At 45.1% G+C, this 14153-nt stretch overlaps 2 protein-coding genes across 2 annotated transcripts in view; one reads left to right on the top strand and one right to left on the bottom strand.

Annotated features, from left to right (window-relative positions):
- The window catches only part of DTX4 (deltex E3 ubiquitin ligase 4), a 35281-nt gene extending 29659 nt beyond the window's left edge, over positions 1–5622 (top strand). Inside the window, exons 7-9 of the mRNA XM_066635770.1 lie at positions 1052–1213; positions 1441–1530; positions 5256–5622. Of these exons, the coding sequence (XP_066491867.1) occupies positions 1052–1213; positions 1441–1530; positions 5256–5489 (486 nt within the window). The 3' untranslated portion in view covers positions 5490–5622. The remainder of the gene's footprint in view (positions 1–1051; positions 1214–1440; positions 1531–5255) is intronic.
- Positions 5623–8568: 2946 nt separating this feature from the next.
- Positions 8569–13865, bottom strand: MPEG1 (macrophage expressed 1). Its single transcript, XM_066611353.1, has one exon. It carries the CDS (start codon positions 13859–13861, stop codon positions 11675–11677), a length of 2187 nt encoding a protein of 728 aa, XP_066467450.1. The 5' UTR covers positions 13862–13865; the 3' UTR covers positions 8569–11674.
- Between the last annotated feature and the right edge of the window lie 288 nt (positions 13866–14153).

Here is a 14153-nt window from a genome sequence, read left to right as displayed (position 1 = left end):
GCAGAGCCAAGGCACTGAAGCACTCTGAGTTTCTGAAGCATTGCTGAGTCCATCATGCCTGGGAGGAGATTACTATTAAAGTGGCATACAGGTGGAGCCTGTTTATCCATGGATTTTTCATCCGCGTATCTGACTCAACACAGGTCCCCCAAACTCATATTGAGCCAGACTCGGCTCCACTTGTGCCCTCCAAAGGGGACCGAAGCTGTGCTCTGGTCCTCTCCAGAGAGCTTTCTGAAGCCTGCAGAGGCAGTGTGTGTCTGCCTGCAGAGGCAACCGTAAGTGGTGTTTTTTTTGCCTCTCCGGGCCATTCTGAAGCCTGCAGAGGCAGTAGGCGGATGTGCGCTGCCTCTGCAGGTTTCAGAAAGCCCTCTTGAGAGGACTGGAGCACAGCTCCAGTCCCCTTCAGAGGCAGATATCGCAGATTTGATTATCCACAGTTTTTGGTATCAGCAAAGAGTCCGAGAATGGATCCCCCAAGTATACCAAGGCCCCACCTGTATTCTTCTCCCCCACTTAACTTTGACCTTAGCTTGGCTTTTTTACGGATTGGGGCTTATGAATGCTTTGCACATTGCATTTTTAAAAATTGTATGAGATGTCTTAATTGTACACTTAAAGTTAGAATACAACAGACTTATGTTTGAAAAAAATAGTGTACTAAACAGTCACTTTTAGTGGGAAGCTGAGAGTGGTTGTGGGTCCCTATTGAACATGCACTCAGTAACAAACCTGGATTTCCTGCCCCTTAATTATAAAGGACTCCTTAATTGTCCCTTGAAGGCAGAGGCTCACCAAATTGAGAATGGGAGAGAAGGGAGGACCTGTGCTCCAACCCTATTTTTTGTGCTTATAGATTTCCACATGGGAATGGATGGTGTTTCAGTACTTTTCTAGTGACAGTAGCCATCAGTTTCTCTCCTGATCTTCTTATGATGCTGAGAGCAGTATTGTCCAGTGTCAGCCTTCTACCTTTTTTGTTCAGTGTCTTTTGTTCTGTGCTATTCCAAACATATCACCTGTTCTTATTGCTTGCCTATCGTACTTTCAGGATGGGAGCTTGCAGTGTCCAACATGCAAAACCATTTATGGAGTGAAGACTGGCACACAGCCTCCTGGGAAGATGGAGTATCATCTTATTCCCCATTCATTGCCTGGACACCTAGACTGCAAAACCATCAGAATTATCTACAACATCCCACCAGGGGTCCAGGTAAGAAGCTAGTTCCACAGGCAGAGACCATAGAAGAGAACCACAGTTGCAGCTGAGAGGGGAAAGTGTGGTAGGCTGTAGGTAGAGTCTTTAGATAATCCTACAGTGGACAGTGGGATCTGCTTTCGAGATTAACCAGATCTCTCTCACACCCCTTGAACCATCTGCATAGAATATTTTTAAAGGCAACTTCGTTCATCTCTCTGTCTCTCATTCCCTCTTTCTAGGGATCAGAACACCCAAATCCTGGGAAGAGCTTCACTGCCCGGGGTTTCCCTCGTCACTGTTACCTCCCAGACAGCGAGAGAGGCAGAAAGGTAAGAGGCATCTTCTCACTGTAGGAGTTTAGGAAGCTTCCCAAAAAGTCTTTGGCAAAGGCTTTCTTAAGATGAACTTTAATGCCATGCCAGGGAAGGCCTTGGTTCTGCTTTGTTTTCTGGGCTAGATTAATCTATTCTTGGTTCTGCCACAGGCTTATTGGATGACCTTTAGCAACTCCATGAAAACTCACAGCTTCTTATACATCTGTGTAAGAGAGTAATGATGCTAACTCATTTTGAATGACTTATAAAGTCTATGATTGTAAATCGAATCTGTTACTTTTGCCTAAAAAATGCAGCCATGGACCAATGCAGCCATGCCAGTGGGGCATATGCTGCATCCTATGGGGGAGGGTCTTGGAGGTCTCCTCAAGGTAAGGGAATGTGTGTCCCCTTAACTTGTGGCTGCACCATGCCTGTATCATTGTTGGAATGCTGGATAGGATTGGGCCACTTAGTTGGTCATATTTCAAATTGAATTATGGGAGAGGACACACAGCAGGAAGATTGTTCTCCACACATGCAGTTGCAAATGCAAAATGTTGAATGCTGATACATAAGCTAGACATGGCATTTGTGGCACTTATTTAGGTCAGTCTGGTGGGTCATAGTGGCACCACCCCCCAGTCCCACTTGCCATTCCATCATTGTACACAGTGGAATGTAATGCAAAAAACCAGATTGAAATATCTCCTTTCCATCAAATGTTATGGCCAAAAAACCGAAACAGAAAAATGCATAGAACCCTAAGGAAAATGAAACGAGCCATATTGCACGTTTACTCGTGAGTAGGTGAATTTGCCATAGTTAGTCAGAAAGTGCAGGCTGAGAGGAATCCAGTGACACCAGAATGGTTCCTATCCAATGAAAGCAACACCCAAGAAGGAAGTCCCTCCCTCCAAGCAGATTGAATGTATTGAGCCCTATAGAAAGCAAAAGTAAGCCACACAGTTTTGTTTACTTGTGAGTAAGAAAACGTGCCCTGGCTCCTGGTCAAGTCAGGCAAAGGGGAATGTAAGGCTAGCTGCATGGTCCCGATCTGATGAAAGTGGAGCTCAACAAATGCTCCAGAAGGCAGCCTAACCCCAAAGAATAAAACAGAGGCTTGAGCGGGTAAGGTCAATTTTTGTTTGTTTTTAGACTTGCAAAGCCAGGTGGGTCCTTATAGTGCTATGCTTGAAATATAAGAACTTACACTGAACTGGGCACTGGGGAGGGCTGAAAATCTCACTGATTTTTTTTGGGGGGGGGTGTTCTTGCAGCTGTTCTGTACAGAGAAAATTCACTAGGTGGAACAGGGCTGGCTTCCCCTTATTTATTTGTTTTTCTTTAATTATTTATAATTATTTATTTCATTGTGCTTGATGATGTCACTTCCAGCCATGACATCACTTCCAGTGGGTCCTGGACAGATTGTCATTCTAAAAAGTGGGTCCCAGTGTTAAAAGTTTGAGAACCACTGCCTTAACTCAAAACAGGTCAATTAGACATTCTTGGGGGCAGGGGTGACACCCTAGTGACCAAAATTCTGGAAATCATTGCTTTTAGGAATAATACCATCATGTTACACCATTTGATGCAGAATTTCATCCATTGCTTGTGGGGAAATATTCATTGCATTTATTTTCTGACCATTATTATTATTCATTTCAAATCCTGAGCTGCTTAGAGGACGGGTGGTATAAAAATATGAATGAATTAATAAATAATTAATAATCAAATCATTAATTATGTCGTATGGGGTGACAAAAATTTATGGGCCCTGGGTGTCAAATGACCTTGCTATACCACTGGTGGTCCCAAGTCACTTGCACCGACCTGGGGGTGCTGCAAACATGCTGTAAGGCACATTTGTGTCAACTGAAGAGTTGGGGAGGCCAGCGCAAGGAGTTGTGTTGATCTCCTCTCGCTAGATCCAGGTCTGGCATGGTAAGATTGTGTCATCCGACCTCACCCAATGCAGGGGTCTGAGGGGGCATGGGGAGGGTGGGGAGGAGGCTGGAGGTGTTCTGGGGAGGACGGGTGTTTCCGGGACCGGGTGGGCAGGTAGTGGGAAGCAGGGCAAGGACCTGGCGGTTATGCCAGGTCCTAGCCCTGTTTCCAGGGCAACACAGTGTGGCTCCAGGTCACTCCACTCTGCTCAGATCTGTGCCATCTCCTGAAGTGGTGCAGATCCAAGTAGACCCATTGGGGCCACTTTGACTCTTTCTGGGGTAAGGGGAAAAGTTTCCCCTTGCCCCTAACTGAGCCACAGTCGGCCCCAAAGTTGCACTGAATACTGCACAGGCCTGCTGGCCTCCCTGTTCCAGCACAAATTAGAATTGTGCTGTATGTGAGATATTTCAGAATCCTCTTTCTGGAAACACCCTCATTCGAGAACCTCACTTGAAGACTACCTGTAATCTTTTCTCTCCCCACTCCCATATTTAAGCATGGGAAGGAGTCAGCAACCTTTTCTGTATGAAGGAGATCTGGTACTGAAACAGTTACACTAATGACTTTCTGTTGAATGTCTTTGTCTTGCATTTTGCTTCCCAAAAGCAGCCCTTTAATATCTGCATTTCTGTCCAAAACCTTTCCAGGCGGTCTTGATATTCTAAACTCACAGTTCAAACAGTTCCCTCCCCTAACAGCAGTTTCTAGAGGTCACTGCTCAGTTTGGAAAAAGGCACCTGGGTAGCTTTGTTGCGAAGTGAACCTCAGTCACACATCACCAAAAATTCTTTGCGTTTTTGAATATTCAAAAGTATTTCCTGGTTTTGAAGCTGAGGTGGATAATTGTTCAAAAGCCCAGATAATACTGAATGAAAACTGAAATCCTCTTGCCTGAAATATTAGCTTATGCACTCCAGAATGCCTTATTATAAGTGGCATTAAGCATTATGTAGAAATAGTCTGGAATGGGGGCAGGGATGGTAGAGAAGTAGAAAGAGAAAGAGGAGGAGATTGGTGGGTGATGTGGACTAATCAGCTCCTAATTGATTTGCCATGAATGTCTGCTTTATGTTGCAGATTTAGCCTGTGCCCACTTACACCTCAAAATGTGACAGGCAGTTCATTTTGTGTATGTGTAGTGTGAAAACATGCTATGGAGAGCTCCTCCATATTATGGTGTGTGAAGCAAATGATCCAATGATAGTATACAGAGTCTAGACTCAAGTACAGAAATGAGGTTTTTTCACGTTTGTTGAGAAAAATTTCTTTCCTTGTTGCGGCTCAACTTGTCCATGTGCTCTGGACTGGTAGTGGGTAGCCCCCTTCCCTTTTAAAGAGAGAGTTAAAAATAATCCATGAGGAGACCCAGTTCGCCTGGGGCAGTTATTCACTTTGCACTCCAGGCAAGCTTTCCCATAGTCTTTCTAGGAAAGAAGCATCTTATCTACTCAAACAGTTCATTCTACATGCTTGAGATCCATAAGAGCTTTCTACCTTTGGACTGAGAAGGAAGTCGGCAGGAGAAGGAGAGGGCTTTATAAAAGGAATGCTACAGGAATGCATGCATGCCTTTGATTGTGTGAGCTTTTAATGTTACCTCAGCTTTGCAACAATGAAACTGTGGAAATTGTACTCACATATTGATTGGATTTCTGCATACCGACATCCATTGTTTGAGAAATGCATCAGATTCACATAGTGTGCACAGTGAAGTAACCCTTAGCATGGTCTTGGCACATAACTCATCTAACACAAATTCCTTTTCCCAATACTCTTCCCTCCCTTAGGTGCTGAAACTGCTGCTCATAGCCTGGGATCGGCGCCTGATCTTTGCCATTGGCACGTCCAGCACTACCGGCGAGTCGGATACGGTGATCTGGAATGAGATTCACCACAAGACAGAGTTTGGCTCCAACCTTACTGGCCATGGCTACCCTGATTCCAACTACCTAGACAATGTGCTAGCTGAGTTGGCTGCTCAGGGCATTACAGAGGAGAGTGCGGCTCAGGAAAAGGATTGAGAGTGTGGGAGGAGAGGGGAAGGGCCTTGTCCTGGGGGTGGAGCTACAGGTGCAGCAAGATTCCATGGATAAAGCTCCTTCCTTCTTCCACTGTGCCTGCTCTACCCTCTCCTCCTCCTGCCACAGCGACCACCTGCCTCTTAAAAGACCTGTCTCTGTCCATCCAGCAGTCTGCTTTAGGACTTGCTAAGATGAGAAATCACTGGTCTGCGCTCATATGGCCCATGGCGCTTGGTGAATAGGAGCAAATGAACATGGAGGCTTTTCCCAGCTCATCTTGGGCATGAGGCAGCGTGTCCTATTGAGGCTTGAGGTTACATTAACCTCTGTAGCCAAAGCTGTTGTAAGTTTGTAGCTAAGATACCTGGCCTCATTCTTCAATGGGGTGCAGTGATGTATTCATGTGGGGAGATTAGGGACCCACTTAAAAACCTATGAAAAACAAAGTATGCCTTGTGGGGGACAGGCAGCCTCATCTGGCATCTGTGGTAGTACCATTCAGGAGCAATGAAGGTCGCTCCATTCCAAAGGCACTGAAGATTCAAACCAGCCCTGGTCTTTTTTCTTGTTTTCTCCCCCAGCTAGGTGCCTGGTTCCATGTGGTCATGTCACTGCTGCTTTTATGTCATGGGCTCAATGTGAGTTGGAAATGTGCTGTTTGCTGGTCTGGTACCCCCAACCTCCCCAGTCCTGTTCCAGATTAGCTAAGAAGCAGGCCTGCATTTACTGCTAGGATCTGACCCAGTTCCTTAGAGAAGTAGGTTGGAAATACCTTCTCTTTGATACATTCCAAACTGGGTCAGCTGCATGAAAGTCTCCCCAATACAATTCAAAATGGAAAGCAGAGCAGAGTGAATCTGTTGCAGCTGGTACACAAGCAAAGGCAGTAGACTGCTTTCTTCCTGGTGGTATTAGGCTCTAGTTCACTCCTGCCTTCAAACCAAGTCAGTCCATTCCAGACTTAAGTGAGAATTATTCCTTGTTTCTGCAGCTGGCTCTGCTGTGCCCATTTGGGCTCCATCATGCAATATTAACTTGTTTACAGTTTAGGTCCAGTCTCTGCTTCTTTGCATGTACTTAATTCCAGACCAGTACAGAACCATGTGCCGTGACCTCTCTTTCTGTTTGTTTATTGCATCCCAGGGGATTGTTTATGTCTGTTGTGAATTAGAATGAGTGGAGATGAGGTGGGTGGAGGTGAGAGAGACATTTTCTGTTTCTGCCCGACATGCTCCTGGGTGGGTTCTTTGAACTATTTGTATGGGAAAGTCCCCTGGATACTGATTTGAATTTATTTACCTCATGTTTGGGGGGTTTGTCGTATATATGTATGTATATATATTTGTAATGTATGAGAAATACTTTGAGGCTAGGATGTATAACAAAATGGTACTTAAGTTAGACCTAGAGGCTCAGTGCTGCTGTTGCTACAGGTTGCCATGGTACAGAAATGAGACTGGTGGCCATCTTGAAAAGGCTGCACCAAGGATACATAAGATCCATGTAGATTTCCCCCCTTCCCTCCCTCTGCCTGCCATAGTTTATTTACTACTTGACTTTATTCAATTTTAACAACCCATGTGAAATCTCTGTGGGGCAGGCTCAGATGAGGAAATGGCTTGGAGGGAAAGCAAGCAAGAATGGAATGGGGCACATTGTGGAGGTTGACTGACTGCTTGTTGAGGTGGTGGCGGAAGTAGGGTGTGTGTGAATGAGGAGGAGCCTGGAGGCATCACAAGGGTTGTTAATTCAGCAGTGTTTGAGGTTCTTAATGCTGTCCCAATTCTGGGTTCCTGGGTATATGCCACCTTTTTGTGTATCCTCCTGTCTTTTTCCTCAGCACTGCTCCCAAGGGAGTGTTAACATTCCAGTATGCCTACTTTCTCCTGCAGGTCTAAATATGCTTGAAAAATCACTCCCTCTAGGCTCTTACAGAGGAACCAAAATAACGTCCTGCTTGCCCTTTGCCAACTCTGTGTGTCCCTCCTGAGACCAGGTTCTTTAATATGTTCTCAGGTAGTTCATTACTACTTAATGATGGTAAAAAGGAATTTGGGACATCACAGATCTGAAAAGCCCTGATTTCCGACAAACCTTCAGGGGTTTCCTTTCTTGATATATCTTCCCACATGTTTTGCATTTGAAATTACATGTATCTTTCCCATGGTGTATTTTGTTTCACAGAGTGCTGGTCTAATTGGAGAACAAAGACTGCCCCAAGGAACAAGATTTCCTATCTCTTCTAAACACTTTAAGCACCATCTTCTTGAATAACCATGGCATTCCTTCAGAAGTAACTTAGCCTCCAGGACACGAGAAGTTTTGGAGGGTGACCTGCCAGCCACTGTTGTCTCTCAGCTGAAGGGAGTTGATTTGCTTTTTATTTTACTTTGTTTTGGCTGATTTATTTCCGCCTTTAACTTTCAGCTGTTGATAATTTTATACTTCCTAGCAAATGACAAGCCTGATGCGATGCTGTCCTGGAGGGGAAGCAGGGGTGATGGAAGAATCTCTTCCCCTTTGTCCTCCTTATACCCCAAAGCAGGTCATGTGGGATACTAGTAGTGGTCTTGGGGGTGGGAGGGCAGGGCAGGGGGGAGACCATGCTGTATATTGTTCGTTTGCTGTTTGTGAACGGTGCGTTTTGCCCGTCTCTAGTTTGTTGCATTGCCTGAGAATGGCACCCTTGGGGTGTAAAATAAAAGGAAAACTCCACTGCCAGTTTTAAAAATGTTGTGTGTCTGTGTTTTCTGAGTCTGTGCATCTGTCTTTTGTTCATTGTTTCTGTTTCCTGAGCAGGTGAACGCCAGTATTCAGACAGCCACAAGAGGGCATTGTTTCTGTCACAACAATGTTTTCACAGCCAGACTTGAGGGAAGCTGATTGAAAACCAGTTTATTATGGTTGCATACCATGGGATAAGAAAAGGCAGAGACCCAAAGAGAGATTTTAATTCTGAAATGGCATGCATATTCAGAATCTCACAGATGGAACAAAAATCATTTGAAGGAACAAAGCAGAATTGCCTTGCTAAATTTCTCGCCTGAATTCTGAACCAGTCTTGGAATCTAGACTCACATTCATTAAGGGTTGTTGACCTTTTTTTCCTGACAGAGGCTTTGTAGCCATTAACAGCTGCATGACAGGCAGAAATATAACAGGTGCAGCTTTCCCCTTGCCTGAAGATGCAGTCCTGAGGAATTCTAAGTTTGTTGAATGACTGCCTGTCATGCAGCGATTAAAGGCACAGAGCCTGCCAGGAAAAGGGTTGGAAACCACAAGTTCTTTCCTGGAGTGATCCTGGCAGCTGCTGAAAGTAATATGTTTTTGCATCCCATTCACCACAAGAACCCATAATCGGGGTCATGTCTATTTTATGTGTTTCCTTGGCAAGCGCAGAATCTGCCATCTGGGCTGTGGTTTGTAATCTTAAGCATCTCAGCTTTCCTTGTTTTTAAAGCATGTGCTTAGCCCCTATCTGTACGGCTGTCAAAAAAAGTTGGAAACAACAATAGGCTGTGTCTGTTAAAGGTTCAGAAACTAGGATGGGTCTGATCTGGTTTTCCAGAGTCCAAGGAATGAAACATCACTGCCTTACACAGTTACCTATTCCTTTTCCAAGGTTACATTCCCTAGCACTTCTAGAGATATAACTCTCCAAGCCATTCATTCTCTCACTTTCTTCCTTGCTAGGAATTCCATATTTTGTGACCACATATGTCCCGGAAACAGACTAGTGAGGCAAAACTAGTTATATATAGATAAACTTCACGTATTCATTATCTTTGATGAAAGAATATGGGTTTCATATGTATGGAATCCAGAAATATTTTTATATAGTACTGACTGTGGTTTTTGGTACAGAAATGATCTGCCAATGTGTGTAGTTTCCACTGTTTGATTCAGTAAAATCTGAGTGCATACATCTTCGTCCTATCTTATGTCTGTTTGGAATCCTGAGGTGTATTTTGTGTGTTTTTTAAAAACTGATCCTCCACCACCAACCTAGTATTCATATTACTATAATAAGCAATAAAACAGGAAGATGCATGCCTGGGCACTCAATTAGGAGCAACTTTGAGAAAATCTGTGAGACGGTTCATCTGCTCCTTAAAGTGCATTTGCGCAAAATCCTGTTTATTTGGGTTTATTCCCACCAAATGTGTTGCATTTATGTTTATAAAAGATCACGATATATTTTTGCGTTCTTAGAGTATATTTTAATGCATATATACAGTTGCCTTTGCTGGATCAAATAAAACCCAAAAACACAAAATCTTGTCAATAACCTGCCGTGATTTTCAGAGAAAAAAGTGGCTGACTCATTGACTCTGGGGAAGAGTCCATTTTCCTGTTGTCCTTTCCTGTGAGATTATATATTCCTGTAATGGAGCATAGGCTGCTGGCTGATCGCAGAGACACTGTTCTCAGTAGAATAAAATGGTGCTAATGCACCAGGGAATGTGGGTCTCAGCCTTGTACATTCAAAAATGCACTTGTGTCACCACACAAGTGGTGGTGGGAGGGGGGAGTCTTGTTGAAAAATAAAAGCCTTGCAGCTACTTTCTGCCTTCTGGCATCTCAGTACTTTGACTGAACGAGGGCTGAACTGTTGAGTTATTTTGAATTCTCTCTTGGTTTCTCTGCCTCCCTTTCCCATTCTCCTCTCCCTATTTCTCCTCTAAGTGCGTGCATATGACAATAACCATGTTTTCTCATCCATCTGAATAGCTCCAAGCACTTTTTTCAAAGGTTAGTTAAGCCCTTTCTTTTCTAAGCAGTTGCTATCTTTGCATTAGTACAAGAAGAGAGGAAAAGAAACTAGAACTTGTCCCTATCATCTGGATTTTGTTTCTCCAGCACTGCTGGTGGTTGAGAGTCTGCTTTTTCTTCATGCTGTCCACTTTGTACTTGGGAGAAAGTGTCCCTGTCAAGTTGTATCCAACAACTATAGAGATTCTTACCCTCCACCCCCTAGCAAATAGGACATTTTTCATGCACCCTGTCCTGGCTGCAGCAATCTTGTGATAGGTCCTGTGAACCCTGGGGGCTGACAAAGGACCAGCACAGGACACTCTCCACTAATGCCTTGTAGAACTTCCCTACAAGAAGAAAGTAGAGTTTTAGAGGTAGCTGAGACAAATTAAAAATATAGGGTGCTCTCTCCAGAGGACCTTGGTCTGCGTCTGCAGGACTAGGATTCCACAGGGCTGACATCCTTGGTTATCCTACGCTTGGTGGTGCATCTCTGCCTTGATGGTGTCTGCTGCAGCAGCATCTGAATAGTTAAAGGAAGACAACTAAACTACATGTTCTGCTAAATGTGTAGTTGGCCCTGTGTATGTATTTTTTAATTTGGAAATAGCAGCTGCTGTGGGACCCAAATAGGATCAGGAGTGTGGAGCGGGGAAGGGCTTTTAAAACCTTTAACCCTGCATTGTGGCCCTGATGAAATTTGTCCCCTGAAGCGGGTTTTTTTGTTGTTGTTTTGTTTGTTTTTGCATTGGAAGGGAGACCACCACTGGATGTGGAGCCATTCCCAACATCATCCATGTTTTAACAGAAGCATTTCTGCCACAGCCTTCGTTACTCTTGGTTTAGCCTGTGTGTGTGTGTCTCAGTGTGAACAGACAGGATAGACAGAGCCTTCATACAAATGGTCACACTTCAGGTGCCTGCAAGCAGTCACTGTTCTATTTGTCTGGAGCCCTACAGACTTTCTGGAGATTGCTTTTGAAAATCAGCATCCCTGAAAGTGTTTGGAAAGAAATCCCTTCCCCTGTATGAACCACATTGCTCATGATGACCTCTTTGATTCCACCACCCTTCACTTTGGGGGTGTCCCTTATCAAAGCCACTCTTTGTACAGACCACAGCCTTTGGCAGACTGCCTCTTCCCTTCAAACCATCAACTGCACTGCTGATGGGCAGGTGGACTAGCATGGAACAATGGTTGAGTTAGGTGCTGTGAGTGTGGCCTCTACCAAGTCTACCTTGCCCCACCACCCTGCAAAAATCCCTTGCAGCTATGCCCATAAACAATATTGGGGAGATGTGCAAAGAAGTTGCTATTGCATGTACTTACTGAGAACAGATGAAGAAGAGGCAGCAGGAAGAAGCTAAAGGGGGGGTGGGAGAGACAGAAGCTTATAACAATATATTGATTAAAGGTATCAACCCCTCCCCTAAACTGACTGCCTTTCCTGCTCCTGCTGGAGTGTGTCCTCCATTTCAGGTATACATCCATACAAAGGGTTGTCTGTCATCAGGTTCTTTGCCTCCTCCCCCATTTGTTTAAACGCCCTTTTCTTGTACTTTCTGCGGCTGTAGACAAGCAGGCCAATCAGAATGGCCAAGCCAGTGGTAGCACCAACTGTGACCCCAGCAGCCTCTCCACCTGAAAGGCTCTCACTGGCACTCCCAGCTGACTTCATACTGTTGTGCATGTCATCAGGACTGCCAATCTTCCACAGCTGGGTCTGGGAGTCCTTGATCCAGGTCTGGCTTCCATTGCTGCTCATGATCACCACTGTGTCAGTAGCTACAAGGCTTATGGCAGGTTTGTGAGTGAAGGGTGGAAGCCGGGCTTGGGGCAATGCCCCATTTGTGAAGAGTCCAGCCTGGACGCAGTATTCCACTTGACATCCATCAATGATAACAGCCAGATGCTGACTAAATCCGTTTGGGCACCTCTTAGGGTAGGGATCATTATCTGTTCCATTGTGGAATCCCATCAGTGGGTTTCCTACCTGGCAACTGAAGAATCCTCCAAAGGGCACAGAGTTCCTTCGTCCCCTTTCATCTGTACTGACACAGAGCCTGAGCTCGTTGAAGAGCTTCAGCTGGTAGTAGCTGGGTGGACAGGACTGGGCATTAGTCATGGGGTTGGTGCTCTTGGCAGTAAAGAGCCCTCCGAAGAAGAATCCTGAATTTTCAGGGACCGGACCTCTTGCTGCACACCAGTATGAGCTCAGGAGCACCCTGGAGAGTGTAAAAACATCCTTACAAACCCACTTGCAAAATATCTTCCAGACTAAGCACTCCCTGTGGCAATCCAAGTGGCTGTAGCCTTCCTCAAGTTGCTGGGACTTCAGGCGGACTGAGGCATAGCCCACAGGGCAGGAGAAGGTGCCAGTGAGTGGGTTCCTCTGTTCCAGGTCTTGGCAGAGCACTACAGCATCAGGACCTTCTAGCTGAGCACATTCCTGGTAGGCTCCTCCAAAGGTAAAGTTGGTTGCTGTCCCTTCACAGGTTCCATCATCTGTGTTGGCATAGAAATTGAAGTTGGGGGAGGCTGCATTTGTGCAACCAGGGTAGGTGTTGAAAGTGTAATAGCGGGAGATGGCGGATTCCACTGTCTTAGACAATTTCTTCACTGTGGGGCCGGGCAATCCAGGCAGGTTGACTGGAGTGATGAAAAACTGCAAAGGCAAGCCTGAACGGTCCATAGCCACTAACCGATTGGTGATGCTTTCTTGCCAGGTTTTCAGAGTAATCCCAGGATAGAAAGGCAATCCCCCAAAGCTCTCCACCCTTGAGCTGGTGCGGTTGGACAGGTACTGGTTGGTGAAATAGTCTTCTGTGCCTACTGAAACACTGCTGTCGAAGTGGATAATGTTATGGAAAGAGGCCCCAGCTGCAGCTGTGATAGAACTTTTTCTGGACCAGCTGTCATGGACAAAAGTGGCTTTGATCTGGTCCTCCTGGACAAGGCTGGCTCCAGCATCCACCCCAGTGATAACATGAGTGCCATAGTTCAATACTAAGATCTCTGCCAAGTAGTCAGCCATTTGAGTATGGTTGTTCTCTAGGTAGCTAGCAATGGTAACAAGCTGTCTCTGGAAGCCTTCATCTAAAATAGCTGCAGGGTCAAATTTTACAGTGTAAATCAAATTTCTGACCTGAACTCTTGTGGTTACAGCATGGTCTCTCACTTGGTGGGTTTTCATCCTACGGAAGTCACTGGAGAACTTCCCACTGATATAGGAAAAGGACAGTTCTGCATTGATGGAAACAGACGTGGTACACTGGTAATCCATCCAAGACTCTATGATCTCTGAATTGAGCTCCAGGTAACTCTGTTTACGGGCAATAGTGAAGACCTCATTGGGGATGATGTAAGCTCCATCTTCTGTAGTTTTGCATAATGAGTAGTTTAGGCTGATCACTCTTCCCATGTCTAGATTCCTCAAGTTATCCCAGCCACCTCCAGGAAGAACTTCCAGTGCAGGAAGATTCACGGCTCGCTTGCATTCTTGGAATCCAGCTGTAGAAGGATCCAGTGCCTGGCTTGCCCAGATTATGAGAATCAAGGAGAGAAGGATGCTTGTGAAATTACTCATGGCTGGAACAGGGTTAGGGTTAAGAAGCATCTGAATAGTACTGTATAGCAATGTGCTTTTATTTCAGTGGCTTGGTGAGTCAATAGATGCTTCCTTCTTTTTATGCTAAGAGTGCTAATGGAAACAGAAAGATGATATGGTTTGTTTTGCACTTCTCCTTTCCCAGACTGGAGAGACTTTGGGGCAACCTTTTCTGTGGCCAGTTTCCTTTTGGTAACGGAAGTGCTGGAGACTTATGGCATCTTCACGGTTTTCAAATTTAAAGGTTGAGCAGACGTGACAGGTACAGAAATAAGCTCAGGGACAGCAGTGCAAATTACAT

This window comes from Tiliqua scincoides, chromosome 1 (assembly GCF_035046505.1).
Source record: "Tiliqua scincoides isolate rTilSci1 chromosome 1, rTilSci1.hap2, whole genome shotgun sequence".
Taxonomy (NCBI): domain Eukaryota; kingdom Metazoa; phylum Chordata; class Lepidosauria; order Squamata; family Scincidae; genus Tiliqua; species Tiliqua scincoides.
Note: the sequence above shows the minus strand (reverse complement) of the source record. Positions and strands in the feature narration are given on the sequence as shown.